Source organism: Cricetulus griseus, unplaced genomic scaffold, assembly GCF_003668045.3.
Source record: "Cricetulus griseus strain 17A/GY unplaced genomic scaffold, alternate assembly CriGri-PICRH-1.0 unplaced_scaffold_259, whole genome shotgun sequence".
NCBI lineage: Eukaryota > Metazoa > Chordata > Mammalia > Rodentia > Cricetidae > Cricetulus > Cricetulus griseus.
Window position 1 is genome coordinate 21,571 of NW_023276985.1, and position 25,005 is coordinate 46,575.

A 25,005-nucleotide genomic window follows, 5' to 3' on the forward strand; every position below is an offset into this window, starting at 1 on the left:
ATCCAAGGTCGTAAAGCATAGCGCCACCAGCTAACTTCTGATTGGTTCCTTGTCACAAGACAGGCATCTGACCTCTACGTGACCAAGGCAGGTTTATGGCAAGCACGTGTTTGGCTGTTATGGCTGCCAAAAGGGAAGCCGGTTCTTTCACCCTAAATGTCCAGGGGAGACCCTCCGGCAGCTGTGTGCCAGGACCTGCTCTTCAAAGGTGCCTGTTGGTTTCCCCTGGTAAATTACACACCGCACCGCTTCTTGAGTTTCTCTTCCCGCTTGCCAGCCGCGGATTTTCAGCTGTTGTGACTGAGGTTAGGCAGTGAGGACAGATTGAAATGGCAACGGAGTCTGGCTCTGGGAGTGCCAGGCCCGGAACAGAATTGACCTGCCCTCCCACCTGCCTATCTTTGTTGCTTATATACACGTCCTGTCCGGCCCTTGATGCCATCTATCTCCTGCCTAGTCTTTGGCTACCTGGTAAATGATTTGTTAGAGTTTACTTCAAACTCCATTCACTGAGGAAATGACCTTGACCTCCGCTATGCTGGATCTCTGCAATATTTGATTTAGTGCTCGACACAGTTACTGTCTCCCCTACGGAATTGTAAATTCTATTAAGACAGAAACACTGTTGCCAGGTGTGGAGTTGCATGCGTTTAACCCCCGCACTAGGGAGACTGAGGTAGGTGGATTTCAGTGAGTTCAAGGCCAGTCTGGTTCCTTCCCCACTCTGTCCGATATAAGCCTAAAAGGGGGTGAATATCCCTAGTTATCTTACTCTGGTTCTCTGGTGAGAAAACCAGGTCTACTGAATGACCATAGGGAGAGAGAGGCCTGTTGTTTAGTTGGTACTGGATGAGAATGGGGTGTGCTCAAGGGACAAGCATCGTCCCAGCCCTGGAGAAGCCCACATTCGGAGGCTTCAAGGTGATAGATTCCAGATCTACTGTATCTTCAGCTCCATCCTGATTCTGATGATTCTTTGCTTGGTGATGCAGGGTTTGGTCTATGAGCTTAGAGACCAATGGAATCCAATGCATGTGGTTTCAGGTGGGAGGAGAGTAATGGGCCTTGGATGGGTGCATACACAGTGGAGGGATGGGTGTGTACACAGTGGAGGGATGGGTGTGTACACAGTGGAGGGATGGGTGTGTACACACACAGTGGAGGGATGGGTGTGTACACACACAGTGGAGGGATGGGTGTGTACACACACAGTGGAGGGATGGGTGTGTACACACACAGTGGAGGGATGGGTGTGTACACACACAGTGGAGGGATGGGTGTGTACACTGGAAGAGTAGGTGTGTACCTAGCAGAGGAGTGGGTGTGTACAGAGTGGAGAAGCGCGTGTATAGTAGAAGAGTAGATGTATATATAATGGAAATATTACAACATGGTTTGCTATTGAGCATCTATTAGCTTTACATTTGATGAAGGAAGGAATTATAGTTAAGGGAATCTGGCCTTTCCTTCAGATCTTCCTTCATCAAGACCAGGTGACGAGAGCCTGGAGGTGGTTAGGGGTAGAGAACAGCTTTGCATGAAGTCCTGGTCATTTTCCGTAGCAATTTAGAATCTGCTGTCCTGGTCGCTCTTGTGAGATAAATGAGACCCCGAGTATCTCTGAATCATCTATTATATTATTCACACCCTTTGTAAAGGTATCTATGCTGTAAATCCCCCAGGAATGACAAATGGCTCTTTCTGAAGTCTGAACAGAGCCTGTCCACTTTGCAGGAAAATTTGATGTCTCCAGATAAACTTGTTTGCCTCCTTTTATCTGCTACGGTGAACTCTGTAACCTAACTATTGACACCTTGGGAATTCTGCCCTGCAGTTCTAATGTAGCACCGTGTAAAGACGTGCAGAAACAGAACGGTCCCAGTGGAAATTTCCATTGAAGTTAGAAGTGATCATTCTTCCCAGAAAATTCTCTTGGACAAGAGGATGCAAATGCTTTTGTTTACCTAGAATCTTAAAGAGAATGCTACTGCTAGAAATAGTCTAGGGACTCCAGTTTCTCTGGAAGGTTCTACAGGAAGATTTGGAAGATTTGGAAGATTTTGCTGGCCTTTTTAAATCCTAAACTGGTCTGAAACTCACTATGTATCTGAAGTTGACCCTGAATTTCAGAGCCTCCTGCAGCCTCCTCCTAGCTGCTAGGATTGCAGGCATGTGCCCGCCTCTGATTTCCGTGGTACTGAGGTTGAAACCGGGGCTGTGTGAATGCTAGGCAAGAGCTCCACTAACTGAGGCTACACCCACGGGGATGGATGGCTTCACGGGTCTCAGCTCTTGCCCAAGCTTCCTGAACGTAACTAACTAGTGCTCTGTAGAGACAGGCAAATTTCAGTTTCACAAAATCGAAATGTTGGTCAGGCGGTGGTGGCGCACACCTTTAATCCCAGCACTTGGGAGGCAGAGGCAGGTGGATCTCTGTGAGTTCAAGGCCAGCCTGGTCTACAAGAGCTAGTTCCAGGACAGCCTTCAAAGCCACAGAGAAACCTTGTCTCGAAAAAACAAAACAACAGCAACAACAACAACAACAAAACCCCGAAATGTCACTCGGGGAGAATGAGCTATTTCCACAGACGCTTTCAACTTTTAAGTGATGCTTCAGGTGACCCACTACCAGAGCAGACTTGAAGGAGGCTTGAGTCTTCTGGTGAATCTGCTCCTGGTGAATCTGCTGCTTGTTCCTATCCAGCGGAGTGAGATCCTCCCCCACCCCCCACCTAACAGCTCAGTTAAAATGCCTCTTTTTGCTTGAGTGGCTTCAATCTGTGTAGTGCATGTGTTGATGTCATAGGCCACATCTTCAGTCTTCTCTAGAACTTCCCCATCTTGCCCTTGAACAGATTCCTGGTATGTTGTCCTGAGAGCTTCTACTGATTATTCTCTCATCTCCATCACTTGGGAGGCAGCTCCACAGAGAGGCACCTTCATGTGTGTGGGTGGGTGAGTGGGGGCAGAGAATAGCCTCAGGTGTTATATAAAAATCTAAAAGAAAAAGGGGAACGGGGGAACGGGGTGCTGGGAAGCTCTCTACAGCTCTGAAGCCCTGGGAAAGAACTGGGGGAGAAACTGAGCTAGAAAGCTAAAGTTCCTTATCTTGGTGGCTTTTAAAGTAGCGGTACAGTCTTGCTGCTTCATCACTTCTGACTAATGGTGCCTCCCTGGTTGCTGCTCACTCTTAGTGTTTTCTGGGAATCCTGTCTCTCCCCTTCCTTGCCTTTCTGATTTCCTTTTACTCAGAACAAGGCTTTTTTCATAAAACTCCTCTCAACTGGGAAGGAAATGCCTTCAACTCCTAGGTAGCTAAAACAAAGCTCTCTTCTACCCCACTTGAAACACCAGCTTGTCTAAAAAATCTTGCTCTACACTGAAGAGTCAACTGGAGACTGAAAGGTGGGCGGTCTATTAAACTCACAGTAGGTTTGAGCTTTTCTAGTTAAAACTAAAAACCAGTTCAAACTGGCTTAAACCAGTGGTAGTCCGGAGGGGGGCGTAGCTTAGTGTCAGTTCCCTCAAAAGCCAAATAACCCAAGTTCCAGTGTTGACCAGTTACAGGAAAGCTTATCAAGTTCCTCCACTTGAAAAAACAAGTAGCTTGGATTCAGATACCGGGTCTTTAGGGGAGATTGGCTTTTCTCTTAGGCTTCCTAGTATTTCTCTTTGGAGTAAACAGCTAAAGAGTGCCTTAGTAGAAATGGGATCAGCTGGGCTGCTGGGGAAGCCAAAGGGGTCCACAAGCCGGAAAGTGTCTTCCGTGCACTCCTCTAAAGAGAATCTGCCGAATCTGGGGGAGCAGGGGTATGTTAGAGGATTGCTCAAGGAGCAGTGCTCTGACCACTCCTGGGGTCACGGCAGAGCAGCGCCCCAGTTCTGAGATGGTCACATGCCTGTTCACTTTAGGAGGGGAAAGCGGGTGCGTGTAGTGGGGGTGGGGTAGGGGTAGTACCAGGAACCATCATGGCCTCTGGGATATTGCATCTACCTCTCTTACAGCTTGAGTTGCTCTTGAGTGTTTTAAAAACCAGTATTCTCCTAGAGAAATGCAAGCACCAACTCCCAGGGGCAGGGCTCAATACAGAATGCTGGCCCAAGTGGATCCAGGTGCAGTTACAGACCAATGAGCTGTGTAGTCAGGATGGGCCCTGTGTCAGGGTGAATGCTCAAACAAGCCCAGTTTCTCCTGGGTGACTTCTGTGGGGAAGTCAGCTATAGCCCAAAGAGTTTCATTTGCCTCAGATCTATACCTAAGAGCATTTACCTGTTCAATGGACTTCTGACAAATGCAGCCACAGGTCCTAAGAACAGCTTTAACATGAGTGATGGCTGAGGTGAAGATGGGTACGGCCAAGACAAAAATCCATACTCCAGACAAATACCTAAAATGCGCAAAAGGATAGGTCAAGAAGCAGGTGAAACCTGAGTGGCCCAAGCAGGGAGCCCAAAGGGAAGAGAGTTTAAGGTACTGTGGATGGGGCTGATCTGAGGATGAGCCTGTGGAATGCTCGGCCTACAGGTAGACTTGGAATCCACAGTGTAAAGTTGTGATCCTTGGAAAAGTAGGCGAGTCCTGCCACTATCGGTTCAGCCTGGTGTGAACCAGAGCTGGGTCTAGTGAAGCAAAGCTTAGAGGAAACTCCAGCTTTTAGTACTTCAGTGAATGTCAGTTCAAACTGGGTGTGGACGGGAGGGATCGTGTTCTGGGTGATGAAGGGAGTTAGTGGTACCTAATTTAGTGGACCCTCTGCTGATAGTGCTAGTTACAGGGAATTCATAGGCAAACCGTGCCAGGACTCGTGGGCTGCAGCTCACCTGCTTGGATGCTGGGTCTGTTTCGATCTGAACTTGGGTTAGAATAGTCATCACTGGAAATGTAGCTATCTCAGATCTGGCATTGCGTGAGGCTGGAAGAGCAGAGTCCATCCCATAAAGCACACAGACGTGACTAGCCAGTGAACTCAGTAACTAGGGATTTTTGTTGTATATTATAATTGAAGCCATCTGGGTTTTAGTTAGGATTTGTTCCTGCTGCTGTGATAAAACCTGATCAAAAGCAACTTAAAGAAAAGACTTATTTGTCTTATACACCCCAGGTTAGTCCATTGAGGGAGCCATGGCGGGAATGGAAGGGAAAAATTGGAGGAAAAGCCCTGCTTTACTGACTTTACTCCAAACTTACTGCTTACTCCCTATTACTTCCTTAGCTTCTTTACATAACCCAGGCCACCTGCCCAGGGGAGGTACAATCCCCAGTGGGCCAGGCCCTCCCTCATCAAGCATTAATCAAGAAAATGCCCTACAGACTTGGCCTACAGGCAATCTGATGGGAGATTTCTTTTTTGATCGTTTTTTCTAGCCAAGTACCTCTAACCTGTGACAAGCTGACCAAGGGGAAAAAAAAAGAACCCAGCTTCTACTAGAATCGAACTATTCTAGAATGTTATTGACAGTTGTCTGTTACTGATAGACCCTTGACCAAAAGCAAGTTGGAGGAAATGGTTTATTCACTGGGTTCCATATAGCAGTTCATCCTCAAAGAGGGCAGAAACTCAAACAGGACAGCAACCTGGAGGCAGGAGCTGATGCAGAGGCCATGGAGGGGTGCTGCCTACTGGCTTGTTCCTCATGGCTTGCTCAGCCTCTTATAAGATGGCACTGGGAACTGGGCCCTCCTAGCACTGAAAATACCTTACAGCCTGATCTTCTGGATCTAGCACAGTCCACTTCTGGTTTTGTCTTAGTCTCTAGAATGCTAAAGGGGATATGTTGCAGGGAAGTAATCATGCCCCACAAAGGCATCTATCTGAACTTGGAGCCTATGTGGAAGGGGATGTGGGACCACATTGCCTTTTCACTGGGGTAAACTCCTCAGTCTTGCACAAGGAACAGGGAAACAAATGTGCTGGTGGGCAGCTCAACTCTAGCCTTTTCCCGAAAGGCCTGTCTATGCCTCCTGGTGCACAGAACTTGCTGTGCTCGGGGGTGAGCCCAGCATTCCCATTGCCTCTGGGCTTCCAAAACATGGCACATGATCCTTGAAATAAAAACATGTTACTGATTATTTTTCCAAGGATGAAAGTGTAGCTGAGTGAACAGAAAGGCAAGCCAAAAGAGCAGGGCTTATCATTGCTCTCTGCATTTGAACATTTCTACTCCTATTTGGAGAGGCCCAGAGGAGCTAACTCTACCTCCGTTTGCTAAGCACATGGACACTAGTAATACATGGATTTGCTGATCTATGTACCAGAGCGGGAGGGAGATTGGCCAGGAATGTGTGGACATTTTATGAAGAGCCTAGTTAATCAGGAATACTGGAGGACTGGGCAGAATCACCCAGCCACACTTGGGCTGGTATGAGAGAGATGCCAACAGAGTCTAGGAATGACAGACAGGTGACTGCCTCTTGAGCAGGTCCAAACTTTTTAAGACTAGTTTAGGAAATCCAGAGGGCAATGTCCTACCTGAGATACGAATATGCTTTGGCAGACCTTTGTCTAGGCAGACAAAGCACATTTTTAACTTCCCTGGTATGGCCTGTTAGGTTATATAACCACATTATAACATTTGGTTACAAATACATTGCATACGTTATTCAAAACAAACATGTATCTTGACTAACCCACCTTCTATTCTCCACTCAGACTTGTTCCAGGACACCCTCAACATGCTCTTAAAGATTCCTCTTTGTAACTTCCCTGCAACACCCCATCCAACTAGTGTTGACAACTGGACATGGGGGTGTGGACATCCACTAGGGTGTGCCCAAACAGCCCTCCCCAAAGACTGTCACCCCTCCCCAAACAGCCACCAACTGCCAATGTCATCTGAGCTGTGTGTAGGGCTGTGCAAGACTGTAACTCTGCTGGGATTTTTCACAGGCAACCTTAGCGGCTCTGAGATCCTGTAGACAACAGACGGGTCCTGTCCAGGAGGAGGAACTCGACAGCATTGTCACTGTCCTGACCTCCCTGTCCTAAATGTTCCCCTGGGCTTCATGGATGGGGTGGAGATATACAGAGGTGTCCTGTCTTCAGCTGAGCTCTGCTGGTCAGCTATTCTGTGTAAATTGGATGGTTGAGGGGGTGGGGTCATTGCATTTAAAAGCTACCCACCGCAATATGATCTTGACCTCAGTTGAGCAGCACAGATGAGGTACTGTCAGGGATGGGGGAACAGTCTAAGGCATTGTTGATTTTACCCCACATCCATCTTGGGAACATGCCCAGGCTTGTAGTCTCTGAAGACCTCCCCATGAGGCTCTGAAGGCAAGTTGGCAATCGGTCCTTCACTCTGCCTGAACACTATGCCCTGGAGGATGTAGATTGACCATAGCACTGAGTTGCTGCTCTCCATGATAAGTGGGAGTATGATGATGCACTCTCCTCCTGGGGTCTATAAGATCCTTCAAGCTCATGGGCAGACCTCCCAGCAGCCATACCCAGATGCTGAGCTCCTGGCTTCGTGATGATCATGCAAGTTCTATTCCATTGTGGGGTAATAGCTTTGACATTGCCCGTAAACTAAAATTTGTTGGGTTGTGCTGTGAAGACTCTCCTAGCAGTGCTGAATTAGGAGTATCTCTGCAGTGAGGTCCCACTGCTGTCAAGATGGGAGGTCTGGCACAAATACTCTGGTGCCTGTTTTCATCCTCGAGGAGTTCCTGATTGACTTCTCGGTGACCACTTCTGGGATGTATGCTCATTTGAGGTGATGTAGCTGGCTGAGGCCTGCTGATGTTCCTCCACTGATGGGGCACCAAGGGCATATTTGCAATTCAGGCACTTTAGGGGTAGAATTGACTCTTGGTCCATTCTACTCTATATGGGTTGTATTCTCACTCATTCCAATGTGGGTGCTTGTAGCTTGTCTGGATGGGTTTGACCAGGGTCCTGTATTAGTGTGGATTCCCGGGCTCCTGTCCTTTGACATGGGCAGTCTCCGTGAATGAGGTGGGAAGGCAGTCTAAGGATCTTGTCACCAGAGTCCTGCTGAAGGGATTCTGCTCTGCTGTATCTCTGGCCTTGGTGTTTCATACTTATTCTGCATTAGTGGCTTTGAACGCAGACAGATCCTAGTATCTTCCACTGTAGCAGGGCCCATATTCCTGTATAAATCTCTTAAAAATTTTAGACTAGACCTATGTCCCTTGATGCCTCACTGAAACTTCATTGGACCATGGTGGCCTTTTAAACACTCAGATTTGACTGTCTCCTGAGTGCTCCCATTAAGGTCATGCTCCACCATGAGCAGATAAAAATAAAATTTGTGTTAAAACCACTGTTTAACAACCTCCTCATGTCACTTAGAAAACATTGACAAAATGTTCCAGGTATGAATTCAAATACCATCCTCCAAGCTATCGGATAACTATCACTCCCCTACATCTAAGATCTGATCAGGTCCGTATGGGGTTAGTAGCCATCTAAACATATACCTAGGCTCCGTCCAGTTGGGTAAAAGCTTGAGGGACCCAGAGGTTGCAACACTCTGGGGAACATGACAAGCCTGGCTACTGTGGAATCCCTAGGAAGATCAAAGACGTGTACCCTCATTATCAAATCTCGTGGGCTGTTGATGGCTAATGAGGCTCTGACAGGCTGTCCCATGCTTTCCTTTTTACCTGGGACAGCATGCCGCCTGCCAGGACCTAGAATACCGGCTAGTCTGGTCCATAGAAATTAAAAGTATTGATATGCCTGCCAGTCTAGGGGGTGGGGGCGACAATCTTACAGATAGGACCAGGCTACAACTCACATTTACAAACTTTCCTCCTGGAAGTTGTGGAGATCCACTCGTGGGGATCCTGGATCTTAGGAGCTTCTGGAAAATCTTTAATACTTAAAACTCCTGGACTCCACCTTTGCCTCCATGCTGCTCCCCAAATTCCCGACATTGCAGGCTGGTCTCAGCACAGCTTGGGGAGCCCTGGGGTGTGTTTTGATAGGACCCCTCTCCTGCTGAGCAGTATACATAGCTGTTGGCAGCCCTTTTCTGCTCATCTAGCCAAACAGGCATTGGTGCTCCCACTGCTGCTTGCAGATGTGCAGGCTGCATCTGAGAGCCTGCTGCATCACCATTACTTGGACAGATTTAGTCCCGATGATATGAGACAGAATGGCACCTGCTGCTCTAAGTATCGAAAACTCTGGTACATCATGAGACAGTCCGCAAAGACCATCTTCATGTAGCTCTGAGGATTCTGTGGTTGTTGCTGACCTCCCCAGTTATTCTGCTGCTGTTCTGGGAATAAGCGGGAATAGTTACCATCCATCTGCCCCTGCCCACTACTAGGACCATAGCCAAGACGGAGGATGTGGAACAATGGCTTCTCCATGTCTTAAGCCAGTCTCCCGTATCATATTGCTCACACACAGTGTTATTGTTTTTTTTAAAAAGAAGAAAAGAGAAATTGCTGAGACAGACATATTGACTATAAGTTTATTATAAGGCCTGGCAAAATGGGGAGACTAAGAAGAGGAACAGGGGTAAATGGCTGACCGCCATGGCTGTTGTCCTCTTGTCCAAGGTCTTGAATACTTTGTAGTAGTTGAGATGAAGGGCAGGGTTGCTCAGTAACTAGCGTTGTCACTGACTCGAAATGAAGCTTCTTCAGTGCCCATCAGTCTTCTCGGAGGAAATGGGGTGGGGCCAGCAGCTGGCCTATCTCTCTGTTATAAAAAGCTTTTTAACAAAACATTTTAAATGCCATATTCTCTAGATCTCTGAGCATTTGAGGGCTGTCTGTTTAGGATCTTAGCAGTTAAGTTTGTCTTTAGTTAGAGAGAAATCCCTTTTTCTGTACCTTTGTAAACGGCTTACAGGATAGACTGAGTGGTATAAATATTTTGTTAATTTGAAATAGACCTTTGTGATTTTTAAACTTTTCTAATCATTTAAAGATACATGAGTTAAACTTAAGTTGTATAGACTTGTCTAATTTAACTATACTTAAAATATAAGCTCTTTATGACTCTCAGTCGGTAGAGCATGAGACTCTTAATCTCAGGGTCGTGGGTTCGAGCCCCACATTGGGCGCCAAAATGTTATTGTTTCTTTTAAAAAGAAGAAAAGAGAAATTGCTGAGACAGACATATTGACTATAAGTTTATTATAAGGCCCGGCAAAATGGGGAGACTAAGAAGAGGAACAGGGGTAAATGGCTGACCTCCATGGCCGGTCGCCATAGAGAGACAGAGCGGGGAAACAGAGAGACGGGAGAGCACACAGAGAGCGGGACAGAGGAACAGAGAGAACGGGAACAGAGAGAGAGAGGGTAAAGGGGCAGGGACTTATCTTTTAAAGGGGTCCCTCTGCACCTGTGTGCAGACTTAGTTCCCATGGAACCTTGGGCTGACCAGGGTTCTGCCTGAGTGGATTCCACCAGGTAACAGGGGCAGGCCAGCATAATGCCTGAAACTTTCATACAGGGGATGGAGTAAAGTTTGTTGGTCCGCAGTTGAAAGAAGATCCACTTCACTGGCACCTTGATATCAGAATGCGGTCAAGTGACACTGTGTGCTGCTTTGGACCATGGAATCCCGTAAATCAACCTGTTCACCAGAAGCTTCCTGGGTCTCCACAGAATAGCCTTCCCCAGTGGTGTAATAGGTAGACTGAAACTGGGTATCATGGTGGCCTGTAAGTCTTGTCTTGGCTCTTGGGCGTCCTCCTAGTGTCATAATTTTTGTCTTTCAACTTTTGAGGATATACTGGATCTTCTATTCTGAAACCAGTTTTCAATCACGCACACTTCACACCCAAACTGCCCTGCCAGCTTATCCTTGGTTGTATGACTTGGATAAGGATCTTCTTCATAACCTGAAGATACTTCTACAAGTATATCTTGGGTAAATTTATGCCATCGTTTTAACTTTCCTCTTCGCCACCCTGCTTCCTGCTTTGCTGCAGTTCTCTTTGCCTGGAAAGCCAGAAAAAGGTGGAAACAGAAATGCAGTGGGCATCAGTGGTGCCTGCAGAAATGCAGTGAACATCAGTGGTACCTTTGGAAGTCTTTTGGGAAACCTTCATTCCCAGACCTTGCTCTCTGCAGAAATGAAGATTCTTTTTTCAGTTTCCTTTTTCCTTTTATTTTTTGTTTTCTCCAGACAGGGTTTCTCTGTGTAGCTTTGGGGGCTGTCCTGGCACTCACTCTGTAGACCAGGCTGGCCTCCTCTCAGCTTTTCTTAAAGCATGAGCTCTCCCTGCCAAATTCAGAGGGAACTGACTCCCGAGTGAAGATTCAACAGAGGCCACAGCAAATCCAGATCCAACAGGGACTAAGGGCTGCATGATTTGGGCTTGAACTATCAGGCTCAGCAAATGGCCCAACCCAGCACATGTAGTTTTGGGTCAACACAGGATGCCAGGGCAGGGCCAGGTACCAGATCTTGGACCCCTTGGGTGGGGCTGGGTCCAGAGGTCTAAACCTTCTGGTGGTAGAGGGGAGTGTCTCAGCATAATGGCTTGGGACAAGTGACAACCTCAGATGACCTGAGAAATTAGAAGCCAGCCTGTGTGGATTCATCAGCCCCTCTGAGCCTGGTGACAGGAACTTAGATGATCCTGGTGGTGTGTGGCTCCTGCACCACATCTAGGTCCAGTGGAACAAGTATCAGGCGAATGCCTGGAGATTTAATTAAGAGATGTCTGGCTGATTATGCTATGTGCATCTCAGTTTTTACAGGGAGGGAGCAGCCTGAAGTACAGACTTTTACAGCACAGTGGAAATACCCCAGGTGTAGAGCTGTCTTTTATGCCAGTGGGGTATGGTGGGGGCTGTAACCCAGGACTAGAAAACAGGATGCACCTGTGATTATTGGAAGACAAGGCATTTATGCAGATCCTGTGGGGCCTGGGACACATCTGCCAACAGTGTTTGAGGGCTAAGGGTCCAGAGTCACAGGAGATGGACATGTATGAAGGGCAAGGTGCCAAAGGATAGACAGAACTGTCCCATGTTTCCCTAACTGCATCCTAACTGATGGGGAAAGTCCTGTGTATTAGTATCTCTTATGGTTAATGAATAAACACTGACTGGCTGACTGGCTAGGAAGGAAGTGATGTAGCTGGACAGAACCAGAATACAAGCAGGGACAAACAGGAAATCCCTCTTCTCTGCCAACATGCTGGGCAGTCCGTGGAGGACACCAGAGGAGTAATGGGTCCCTGGGCCACTCTCCAGTAAGACAACATGGAAATACTTAGATTATTAGAATTGGGATAACTTAGACAGAGCTAGCCAAATAAGCCAAGGCTGATGGTCAACGGAATGCTAATGTTTTGTGTGGTCATTTGGGGTTGATGCGGCTATGGGACCAGGCTGGCGGGAAGAGCACACATGACAACATCCTGTGTCCACAGAAAGGCTAACAGGCCGGAGCTCAACTACTGCCCTCCTGTTTCTGTCTCCAGACCTGAACTTTAAGGCTGGTGTGTGGGACTTAGTAACAGTCTCCTGTTTCCATAGCGTCTTGAAGTGGAGGGACTTTCACCACCCTGTTTCTCTGCCCTGGTTCAAATAGTAGGATTAATTTCAATTCTGTGGGGTTATTACAAAAACATTTTAAAAGTTCTCAGCTTTCATTTGTGCATGGGAAGTCTTCCCAGTTGAAGTGGACACTAGGGGATATAACAGTATTTCTTGGGTTTTTATTTTCTTGGGAAATGAGGCTCATGTGGCCTTAATTAAACATAGTGTAGCTGGGGCTGGGGTAAAGGCTAGGCAGGTCATCTAAGAAAGCTCATCTGACTAGATTGTGTTAGAAAGAACCCAGGGAAGATGAAGTAGCCAAGTGTCTCCCGTGCCACAACTAGGTCTAATGGAAACTCCCCTTGTGGTGATGGCACCACGACCAAGTCAGTTTGGGGCAAAAGCCTGGAGATCTAGTTAAGATGTCAGAAATATCTGGTTGTTTGTGCTAGGAGAATGTGTGTATGCCTCTTTTTGCAGGGAGGGAACAGCCTTCTATAGAGACTTACAGCACAGTGAAAAACCCCAGGTGTAAGTGGTCGTGGTTTTGGTGCCAGTGGGGTAAGGCCAGGGCTGTAAGCCATGCCTAGAAAACCAGATGAACCTGTGAGTATTGGTTGAAAAGCAACTCAGGGAGACCCCATGGGCTGGGGCCAAACATCTCCCAGCATCTCTCCCAACAGCCAAGGCCTAGTTTCCCCAGATGTGCTGCTTCTTGGTTTGTTTGCCCACTGCCTGTGGAGAGTGGCTCGGGACTCTGAATATGGGGGGTTAGATCCCCTGCTTGAAGAGGAATCTCAGACACTTTGGCAGGGCTCCAGCCAAGGTCTTCACTGAACCCCCAGGAGTCACAAATTGGCAGTGCAGACACATGGTCATGATGGGGCCACATTCCAGATGTAACCACTGGTCATAGGTCTTCATCTTCAAAGCTAACGATCGGAGGTGGCAGCCTAAGAATCTTAGGTTTCATTACAGATCTCACACTGGGAGCCTTGCTCACTCCGAGGAAGGAAGTTGTGTTCAGTTGGAGATATTTTTAATGACTTAGACCATGCTGCCCACCATTTCCAGGTTCCAAAGTTCTTACATGCCACTAGCTATTTCCTGTCCCAGGGACTGACTGGCAGGTAAAAACATATTCCTATTATGACAGAGCACATGTTACAGGACTGCTACTTGGGAATAATAGTGCTTAGGAACCAGGATCTCGGTATGGTAACTGACCTCCGTGTTTGGGTTCCTGTAGGAGTCATTAAGCTTGCCTGTAGGAAGTCTCCAAGAGAAGAGGAGGTGCATAGACTTCCTGGGAGACTGGTTGAGACATAGGCTCCAGATGGGAAGTGTGAAGAACCCTGCTATTCCTTCAATCTACTGAGGCAGAGGCTGTCAGTGCTGTTAGTCAGGCTGCCCTGCTGTCTTCTCTCTCTCTACCTACATCTTCCAAAGTCAAATGAACATTTTTAATGCATAGCAATCTTCCCTTTTCTGATTCTCAGGCTGAGACCTCCAAATTAAGGTGAATGTTATGACAGAGTGACTCATTCCACAGTGAGACAGACTAAGAATGACAAAGCCGGGGTTAGATAAACAGTCGTCAAAGATGGCCACTTCAAATTCAGTGTCCATTCCTAGAATTCCTTAAGACGCCTCATGAGATGCTAGGAAATCTCTTTACCAGGGCATGTAACATTTTACATATTCCAGATCCCACCAGCCTTGACTCCTCCACACTCAGGGACCTGACTTTGGTCAGAGAGGAGAGTTGGGGTAGTCTCCAAGTACATCATTAAAGCTAAAGGCATTATGAGTGGTCATGAGAAGGAATCAAGGATCGAGAAAAGAAGGGGTCAGCCCCCCCAGCCACACAGTCAGCCAGCTCTCTAACGCCAGCGCCGCCTCTTGCTTGCCGAGCTCCAGCCAAAGGAGAAAGGGGGTTAGATAAGTAAGGAGCTGCTCTGGCCATGGCTCGTACAAAGCAGACTGCCGGCAAATCCACCAGTGGTAAACCACCTAGGAAACAACTGGCTACAAAAGCTGCTCGAAAGAGTGTGCCCTCTACTGGAGGGGTGAAAAAACCCCATCGTTACAGGTCTGGTACTGTGACGCTCCATGAAATCGGACACTATCAGAAACCCACTGAACTTCTGATTCACAAGCTCCCCTTCCAGTGTCTGGTTTGAGAAATTGCTCAGGACTTCAAAACAGATCTGCGCTTCCAGAAGCCTATCTGGTTGGCCTTTTTGAAGATACCAACCTGTGTGCTATCCACACCAAACGTGTAACAATTATGCCAAAATATATCCAGCTAGCACACCGCAAAAGCAGAGAACATGCTTAAGAGTCCACTATGAGGGGAAACATTTCATTCTCAAACATTTTTTCCTCTTCCTGTTAGTTCTGAATGTTATTTTTTCGATGGGGTCAAAAGTACCTAAGTATATGATTGTGAGTGGAAAAATAGGGGACAGAAATCAGGTATTGGCAGTTTTTCCATTTTCATTTGTGTGTGAAATTTTAATATAAATGCAAGATGTAAAGCATTAATGCAAGCAAAATGTTTCAGTGAACACATTTCAGCAGTTCAACTTTATAACAATTATAAACCTGTTAAAATTTTCTAGGGGAAAAGAGTAATGAGCTGCTGGGTGGCTCTCCTGCCTGGCAGAGGACAATGGGGATGCACTGGGCTGTGGAGTGGTGACAAGAACTCCCAGGAGGAGTTCCTTGGGACACCATGCCTGGCTAAAGGGGTAGGGTTTGTAGCTCCTTAGCTCTTTCTGCTTAGGATGGAGCATTGTTTTCTGAGTCTGAAGCAAGCATTCAGGGTAGCTCGTGTCACCTCTGAGAAGGTGTGGTTGAAGTGGGCCTTGTCCTGGGGCCTCCTGCTCTCTGTGCCCACAGAGATCGGCCTGGAGCTCACAGCTTCTCTCTGGACTAGCCTTGGTGAAAGAAAAGGGGGAGGGGTGTTGCCTGAGGCCAATATCTTGGCAATGAGCTGCCCCATAATGCCCTGGGATGGACAGTTTTGTGGGGATGGATCCCTGGCAGGCTCATCCTCCTGATGAGTTCAGGGCACTGGCTAAGACTCCTCTGACCTTGGACTTGCACCAGGAAGATGGAGCCATGGATCAGGCAGTCCATTCCTCAGTGGTATTCTGTCATTCAATACTCCTTGACCTTTGGCTCTGTCAGCGAATCATGGAGCAGCTTCTGTGTGCCGAGCCCTTTCAGTGCCCTTGGAATGAGAAAGACAACTCTCCTGCATCAGTAATGTCTGAGGAGAGTGACCGAGACAGGCTGGAAGGTGTCAGGAGCACAGAGGAGTGGGCAGAAGAGGCAGCAGGTGGCAAGGGGTGGGGTTGCAGAGATGGCAGGAAGGGCCAAATCCAGGTTGAGGTCCCAATTGTGAGCACTCAGTGGCAAAGCCCAGTTTGGACAGCAGAGGGCAGCAAGAGTCCTGTAGCCTGGAAACTGGCCTTCAAATGCTGGCATAGAGCTGGTGATTAAAGGATGGGGATTTATGGTATAGGGTGAGACAGGGAGTCTGAAGAGGATGGATGAGTGTGCAGATGGCTCTTCCTGCCTAAGTCTTTTGTAAGCTTGTCTGACCAGGAGTCCTGCTAGCCAGGGGCATCTTTTCCTTCTGTCCCAGCCTCGAGAAGAGTTGGCTCTACTTTGTGGTAAGGGGGATGGTGGCTTCTCTCATCAGAAACACAGGGTCATTTTTAATTTCATTTTATGTGTATGGATATCTCACTTGCATGTGTATCTGTCCACCACATGCATGCCCAGTGTCCATGGAGGCCAGAAGAGGGCACTGGATTTCCTGTAACTAGTGTTTCAGTTGGTTGTAAGCCATCAGGTGGGTATTAGGAATCAAACCCAGGTCCTCTAAAAGAGCAGCAGTGCGCTTAACTGTTGCACCATCTCTCCAGTTCTCCCTGGCATTTCTTAGTGAAGTTTAGAGACTGAGGTTTAGGCCACCTGATGTCCCTGGGCAGCTTGATTGGAGCCCAGTCCTAGGACTCTCTTATGTCAGCCTTTCTTCCTGGGTGGCAGGAGGATGTAAATGTCAGTCTGCCTTAGCCTGGGGCTCCACCTGGGGAGGTGCATAAGACCCTGGGATGGGGAAACCCAGGAGGACCTCCTGCCACTTGTGTAGGGCCCACTGATGAGTTCTGGTTTGATCCCAGCCTCAGAGCACAGGAGTTTTTGAGAGCCACCTAAAGCCAGGAACCCAGGCCTGAAGAGACTTGGGAGAGACGTGGGGCTGAGAATTGCTCTACCAGGCTACTTTCTACCTTCAAAGGGCAACTGTAGCTGGCTGGGCCTAGTTTTCCATGTTTGCACTTGAGACAGTGGTGATGGTGACAGTGAGTGCGCCTCAGATACAAACACACGCGCGCACACACAAGAGAGGGAGAGGGAGAAGAGAGGGAGAGGGAGAGGGAGAGGGAATGTGCGTGGGTGTGCGTGCATGTGTTCTAGATGATGAGCTGAGCCAGGAGGGATGAGAGGACCGAGCATGACAGGAATGCAAGGGAAGGCAGGGAGGCTGGCCGCTGGCATGCTGCAGCTCTGCTAACACCCTTTGGCCTGCTTGGCCCTGTCCTCCTTGAGTTCCGTATTTAACTTCCTCAGTTTTCCCCATGTTACTGGGCCTGGGCCACTCAACCCAGTCTTTGTTCCCCATCTACTGGAAGCAAGAGGTGACCAGACACACCAGTGTGAGGGGCCCCATGCCACCATGCTGTTGGCTGAACTGATGGGTATCTGGTTGCAGTGGGGGTACAGCAGACCCTAGGCTGTTTTCTCCAGGCTAGCATTTGGGCAAGGGATGCTGCAAGCCAGCCTCCCTGGGTGGGCAGAGCAATCAGTCTGGTCTTGCTTATCTTAAGGAGACTGTGAGGTTAGGCTCCAAGGGCAAGGAGGGACCGGGTCTCTGGATGCTCTGGGCCCTGGTAGGGCCACTAAGGCTAGAGAATAGTACATTCCTGGGCCTGTTGTCAAGGACCAGACACAGTGGACCTGAAACCCTTTGTTCTGTCATACTTCATCCTCATGTCCCCCCAAACAATATTGTCTGGAGACTTGTGACCAAGAAAGCCACTAGGATTCTGAGGTTCCCGGGGAACAGCTGTTGGCTAGGTGCTGTTCGTTATACATGATGCTCTGATTCCTTCTTAGGAGGGAGCAATGACAATAAGGCATGGCCTCCACCTCATTGTCCCATGCATGGCTGAGTCAGGATGGGAGCAGCAGACCTCCATGCTTCCAGAAAGCTCTGGTTTGACCTGGGCAGACGAGCGGCGGGGATCAGCTCTGTGGATGCAGGGTGGCCCCAGAGGGTGGGGACTGAGTTTCGAGGCTGTTGGGTGAGGAGTGACCAGGGTGGGCCATGGTTGGAGGTAGGCTGTGGGAAGCTCAAATGGTGGAGCCAGCAGCGGGGCTGAGTTGGCAACTGATGAAGGCCCCAGAACAACCCTCAGAGCATACATAACTGGTTGGTCCTGCACCAAAACCTTCAAAAGTATTTGTCTTCCTGGCAGGGCCCAGAGCAGGGCTGTGGCTGGTTGGGGGAGAGGCCCAGGGTGAGCAGGGGAATAGAAGCTCCAGATCTGCATCCAGAGGCGATTTTTCCAGGCTCCTTCCTCCCACACAGCAGCTCCCCCTTCCTTGGAGCTGGATCAGGCCCTTCCAGCCAAGTCCTCCTGGCTGCACAGCTCGGCCTGGTCTGAGCTGCTGTGTCTGGAGTAGCACAGGGCAGACTCAGCAGCTGATGTCCCCTCCCACCAAGCATGGCTCCACCTACCAGCAGTTAGAAGACCACTGAGGTGGGAGGCCCAACTTCAGTTTAAGCCCCTGGTTGTCTCATCCATCTTAGAACAGAGGCTCAAGGTCACGGTGATTTTACTCTAGTGCAAGGGAAGGAGCCACTCTGTCTGCCTATCCGCTAAGCCCAAACTTGGCATTTCACTTCTTCATTATCTTTCCTTCCTCTGTGGCATAATGAACAGCAAAATGGCTATGGCAACTGGGAGCACAGCAGCTTCTATAGTGGCACCTCAGCCCCAGGCCTCACTCTCCCCTCCCCCGTCTCCTCCCTCCAGGGTCCTGGAGCATCCAGATGGAGAGGGGCAACTCGCTGGTGGTGCTGCGCAGCCTGCTCTGGCCAGGCCTCACCTTCTACCACACTCCCCGCACCAAGAACTATGGCTACATTTATGTGGGCACGGGTGAGAAGAACATGGACTTGCCCTTCATGCTGTAGGAGGGGCAGTCTGGATATTTATGTGGAGCCTAAACATTATATTCATAAAGTTCAACAAATTTGGTCTGTTAGTTCTGTCATGCTTTTTTGTCATTTTGTCCCCCATCTAAGTGACATGGCTCTGAAAGGCCCACTGAGCCAGGAAACCTAATTCTAAACCAAGAGACAGCAACCAGGAATGTGCTAATGAAGGAGACCCTAAGTATGGACAGGTGGGAACAGTGGTGCGAAGGGAGGGCCAGGGGCTGCTCAAGTGCCTGGACTCAACCGAAAGCTACTATGGGCTAGGCCCCCAACTGGAGTGTGACGCCTGTCGGCAGGGGACGGGCACTGTGTGACAGGCACATGGACCCACTCCAGTCATAGACAGGGCCCATTCAGAGACCAGCCGTGTGACACTCTGCTGGAAACCCCACACTTCCAAGGAGTGACCACACAGGGAAGCTGAGAGCCTGCTTTATTTCATTTCTTTGAGTTAGACTCCTGTCCTTGCACCAAGCTCAGCCCCAGCCAGTCAGAAGACCACAGGCCAGGAGATCCAGCTCCTGCCTGCCGCGGCTCCCAACACTGGCTGGGCTGATCGGGGAACAGAAATGAGTCCCCATGCAGTGTGTGGAGGGCAATGGTTCTGGCGGGAGGAGCCAGTGCGTCACGTGGAAGGTTCCAGTCAGAGTCTTCAGCTGCAGGGCTCCCATTAATGAATGAGCTTCAAAGGTCTCCTGGAGTAGCAGACATTGTCCTTGAGGAGTGGTGACCCCACGGCCATACCCACTTTGTTCCAACGGTGACCTTTTTTGTAGATGGGCTTGACAGAGCTGGGAGCCCAGCGAGTCAGGTAGCTGTAGAGGGAACACAAGGAGGTTGGCATGCTGGGACAGGAAGAGCAGGGAGGAGGCGCTGTCCCCAGAGCTAGGCTGCAGTGGCTGCACCATCTTTCCCCAGTTCTCCCTTCTCAAGGGCAAGGGTTTTCCTGGAAGAAAAGGCTGTTTTGTAAACAGATGGATGGGCTCTTGCTTTTACAAGTGTGTGGTCAGGGTCAGGCAGAGTCAGGCAGCCCAGGCCCAGTTCCCTTGATCTTTTTAACTTGTCAGTGTCATCTACACTCAGAGAGAAGGCTGAGCCCAGGGAAAGATAAAGACGGAGGAACCCTGCGCTCTGTTCTTCCCCACATGGCTGCTCTAGACACCCTAGCCTCCAGGGTGCAGGACCCCACCCCTCACCCAAACTGATGGGAAGCACAGGGTGAACACAGTGGGTATAGTTCCAGCCCAGCAGGTTCCTGTAAGTGGGAGAGGGCAGGGAAAGATGGAGGCCACACATGGTCCTCTGGCCTCCTTTGGGGAAAGCCTAGGGCCAAATTGTTCCTGGAATAGTGGCTCATAGCACCAAGACTGGGGTTTATTCTGTTCATAATGAAACCTGGCTCCTGACCACAAAGGCCCATCCTTCATCCTCAAAGTTCAGCCACCAAGGCCAGGCTCTGGGAAGTTGAGGCTTGCCCTGGCTGCCTCCAGAGACCCTCAAGGAAACGCTTCTTAATTTCAAAACTAGTATTCCTGGCAGAAATGAAAATTTATTTTTTGGCTGAAGTCTTTGGCAGAAAAAAAGCACTGCTGACTCATGCATGCCTTTGCACCAGGCTCCTCTGGACCTTGGTCTTTGGCTGGTGGCTTTATGTAGAAGGGATGCCCCAGGGCCCATCCTGGACCCAGTGTGTGGCATGCTGCCTGCTGTCTCCATGGTCATGGTTCTAGGACAACAGGCTTTTTTTAGCATAGGCCCCTCACCAGCAGCTGGCCCTTGTGCTGGCCTCTCCCAGTCCCAAGAGGGAGAGGTGCAGGTGGGGGTCTGGGAGCAGGCCCATGAAACAGGGTGTTCACTATCACTCAAGGACTTTAAAAGACCCCAGCTGACCAGACTCTCCAGATCTGTCTTCTTCAGCCAGCCTTGGGCCTGATGCCTTGCCACATGGAGCAGCCACCTGACAGGCAGGCTGAGTGAACACCTTAGCTCCAGTTAGAACTCAGGCTTTTCTAAATCACTCCCTTTCTACATCTTCTGAGCAAGGACTGGCCTGTAACCCTGTGCACAGGAGAGTGGAAAAGGGGAGACCATCCCTTCTGCTGGAGAAGATACCTCTGCACCAGGGTGCTGAGGACATGGGAGTGAGCAGGGACGAGGCCCTTGAGTGCAAACTAGGGACCTCTGGGTGCAGTCACAGCATCCCTTGTAGAGGGATCAGCACCTCCTGAACTAGGGCTTCCCCTCCCCCAGGATGGCCTTTTGCAACTCAGGAGCCCCCACACATCATCAATCGGTGTCACACTAAAGGACACTGGACGTAAGGGAGGAAGCCTGGCCTGGCTTCAAAGGCCTGAGGGTAGGATGGATTGTGTCCTCAGGCTTGCTGCTGTCTCTTAAAAGCCAGGGTGGGGGTGGGCTCAACCCCCAAACGGACCAGAGCATGCCCTGCTCCTTGGGACTGCTGGCAGAGAGCCCAGCCCAGCACTGCTCAGCATCTAGGAATGGAGGAGGCAAGGCACAAAGAAGCAATCCCATCTCACACCCTTCACCCAGCAACCTGGCCTCCCAGAATCCACCTGGTAGGGGTCTCTGCAGGCTGCAGAGTCTTGCTCTGCCTCAGTCACCCTGCAGAGTATCTGTTGTTCTCATTAACAGCAGAGGCATCTCAATACACAAGCCTGATCCACTGGAGGAGGAAGGAGCCGCTGGAGGCGTAAAAACTACAAAGTCAATTCTACAGACCCAGCGCTTCTCTCAACAAGGGGATAGTACAGATCTAATTGCCTGTGAGGGTGATGGATGTCATTGAGAGGGGAACCTGCAACAGGACAGCTGTCTGAATGTTAGGTGGGAATCTGCTCTCACTCGAGGGGTCCTGCCTACCCTGCTGCTGCTCGAGGGCGGCCTCGCATCTCTTCTCCCTAAGGTGCAGGATAGCTCAAGCTGTCCAGGAAGCTGTGTAGGCTGTTAACTGCATGACTCCAGGGAACACTGGTGGTGACTGAGCCTATATGCAGGCTGCCTTGATGCCATGCTGTGTATAGTGGCCCTATCCCAGACAGTTCCCAGACAGCTGCTGAGGCCTTGCTCTGCTCTGTAATGACCCATGCTGGAGAGAGCTGGGACACTGAAAGTTTGTGGAGTGCTCTGACACCTCCATAGAAATACAGCATGATGTCATCACCAGGGATTAACATATTCCAATGCCCAACCAGCAGCCTCTCTGCCCCTGTGTCAGGGCAGGGAGGGAGGTGGCAGATAGCATAGCTATGGTGGAAAGATGTGGGTGTGTACTTGGGCTGGCTGGGAATGGAGCAGACAGTCAAGGGATGTCTCCTTGGTTGCTGTGAGAGCCACGAGACAAGCTACCCAAATACAGTGAGCTCCATGGGCCTAGAGTACTTGGGTCAATTGTACTCATGTTTCCTTACCGGTTGAGTTTGGGTTTATTCCTAGGTAAGGACCCTTCTGGAAGCCGTGGCCTGTGATTTGGGAATAGACCTGAGAGGAAGAACATACAAAGAGTCAGTCTCCACAGTTCTGAAAGGGCCAGGGGTAAAGACCATGGGAGTGGGGAGCAGGGGACACGAGGAGGGGCCATAGAATCAATATTCTGCTCATTGCTGCTCTTCCTGCTGTGACAGCTGGTCGGGACAAGGAACCTGCAGTCCCCACCACCCCTCTTAGCCTTGGGTACTCTGACCTGCTCGATGAGCCATCTTTACACACTCCTCGATCTTTCGGTGTTCTTCCAGGCACAAGCCTGTGACATTGCGGGGCAGCACGCCTCCATGAGGCCGGATGAACTGACTGAGCAGCAGCACATCCTAGTGTAAACCAAAAATAGGAATGTGGGTCAGCTGGGTTTACATGTATGCTGGGAACTAGGACTGTGGGCTCTCAGGCATCCGCAGAACTCAGTAGGATTTCTATTCCCCATTGCCATCAAAGGGCTTCCAGCACCTCCCCCAAAATCTTCTGACACATTAGGTGAGACCAGAAATGCTCTAGTGAGCGCTTTATCAACAGTCTTTCTTGGGAGCAAGATGTCTGGTAGTCTGCCAGGGAATTGTGGTACACGCCTTTAATCCCAGCACTTGGAAAGCAGAGACAGGCAGAGATCTCTGTGAGTTCGAGGCCAGCTTGGTCTACAGAGCGAGTTCTAGGTCAGCCAGGGATACACAGAGAAACCCTGTCTCAAAATCAAAATCACCAGGCAGTGGTGGCATTCAGCTTTACTTAATCCCAGCATTAGGGAGGCCGAGGCAAGTGGATCTTCGTGGGTTCACCTGGTATACTGAGTAAGTTGTAGAATAGCAGAGAGCTGTTACACAGAGAAATCCTGTCTCAGAACAAACAAACAAAACCAAACCCAAACAAATAGATAGTATGTCTCATGGTAAATGGTCATTTTCCTCGGCTGGGAAGGGACATGTAAAGCACTTCCATGAGAGGCAACGCCTGTCCACCTCAGCCCCTGAATCTAGATGGCACTGGTGAAGTGCATATAGACAGACACTCCTCCTGCTGTTCCCGCTCAGGTGTCAGGCAGGCACTGAGCTGAGAGGAAGGGAACTGGGCTATGAAGTCCAGCCCATGTTTCCTAAGTCCAGATGAGAATGGGTCCTTGGGCTTCCTTGTCGCACACCTAACAAACTGTATGGGATTAAGTCTAGCATAAAGGACAAACTGATAAGAAACCCTCTCTCCCACCAGAATTGACTCAAAGGGCTAAGCAACATTTGTCCCTACCAGGGCCCAATGCCAGCCTTTGTCCCTTTACTAAATTGCTGCCTTGGCTGCCTTGCCGTATGACTGCAAATCTGTTTTAATCACTGGACAGATCCCGGGGACCCTGAGCCCCAAACTCTCAGCCCAGCACTCTTCAGAAGCAGGTAGCAGACTTGGACTAATAATGCACAGCTAACATGCTGGCTTGCATCCCTCAGCACCCTTCACTGCAGGCTACCAGGTCAGCCGACAGCAGCACACAGCGTGGGCCAACAGTGCTCCAAGTGGAAAGGGGAAAAAGGAAAAACAGCTTTAGCCTTTACCTTGGAGAGGATTAGATGCCTTCTGGAAAAACAGCCAATCATTTCCTGGAAATGGCCTAGGAACCTGCCCTAGTGGCTGGGCAGGTGTGAGGTTTGCCTCCCTATCTGCAGCTGGGATTACAAGCATGCCTGTACATTCACTGACTTCCATGAAACAAGCAGCTCTGAACTCAGCCTTCTGCTGTACTCTGGGCACTTATTTTCAGAGGACCCAGGGCAGGGTGAGAGCCATGCCCCGCCCCCATGACCGGGGGTGGACTGAAGCCAAGGTCCCCAGTCCAGGAGATTAGTTGGGTCACTCTGTTCAGATCTTCCTGCACTTACCATCTGACCAAGATCTCTGCCCTTAGCCATCCTGTGCTTCAGAGGGGATCTGGGACAACACAGAGGTCAAACTGGCCCAGAGCCTGAATCACCTAAAACCCCCCAAAAAGTGCTCGTGTCACAGTGAGAACTCTGAAGAACAATGTGGGTACCCAGGACTGACTGGGCCCTGTCTTCTCTGCAGGGTAGGAGTTAGCACAACATGGGCTCTGCCTGGCTCCCCAGCTCTGATACTTACTGCGGGAAGTTTATTAACTTCTTCATGTCTAGGATTCCCTCACTGCAAAGCAAGGATGAAGTCCCTACTTCATGAAGTTAATCAGAAATCTAAGGGCCAGAAAGATGGCTCAGCCAGTAAAGGTGTTTGCTATGCCTGACCATCAAGAGATTGATCCCCAGGATCTGTAAGAAGGAAGGAAGAAGCTGACCTTCACGAGTGTGCTGTGACATCTGTTCCTTCACACATATACACATTCCTCCCCAAAAAAGAAAAAAAACAACAAAAAGTGGTGGCACACACCTTTAGTCCCAGCCCTCGGGAGGCAGGAGGATCTCTGAGTCCCAGGACAGCCAGGGCTACACAGAAAACCCTGTCTCGAAAAACAAAACAAAACAAAACAATGAAGCCTGTGGCTGCTCAGGACATGGCCTACTGGAGCAGGCCCCACACTCACGCTGTCTGCTCTGGGTATGTTCATGATCATCTCCTTTCCCAGAAGCAGCTGCTTTGGAAAAAGTACAGCAATTGGGTGGTCTGGAGCTGCACTAAGATATGTCTACAGATTACACTGTGAACCACCTCAGGGAGAGGAAAGCCAAATCCAGACCCGATTTCATTCCTGTGAGAACCT

General features: G+C 49.6%; 1 protein-coding gene and 1 long non-coding RNA gene across 2 annotated transcripts; one reads left to right on the plus strand and one right to left on the minus strand.

Annotated features, from left to right (window-relative positions):
• The first annotated feature begins 68 nt into the window (after positions 1-68).
• On the plus strand, positions 69-18,823 carry LOC113838991. Its single transcript, XR_003488773.2, has 2 exons — positions 69-208; positions 18,592-18,823. It is a non-coding gene; the product is annotated as an uncharacterized LOC113838991 (long non-coding RNA).
• A 369-nt stretch (positions 18,824-19,192) lies between these two features.
• LOC113838990 (28S ribosomal protein S18a, mitochondrial-like) lies at positions 19,193-24,730 on the minus strand (the record flags this gene model as incomplete). The annotated part of the gene is made up of 4 exons (XM_035453791.1): positions 19,193-19,591; positions 22,208-22,277; positions 22,480-22,603; positions 24,675-24,730. Coding segments are annotated over 4 exons (395 nt in total), but the record flags the coding sequence as incomplete, so codon positions are not given.
• Positions 24,731-25,005: the final 275 nt, after the last annotated feature.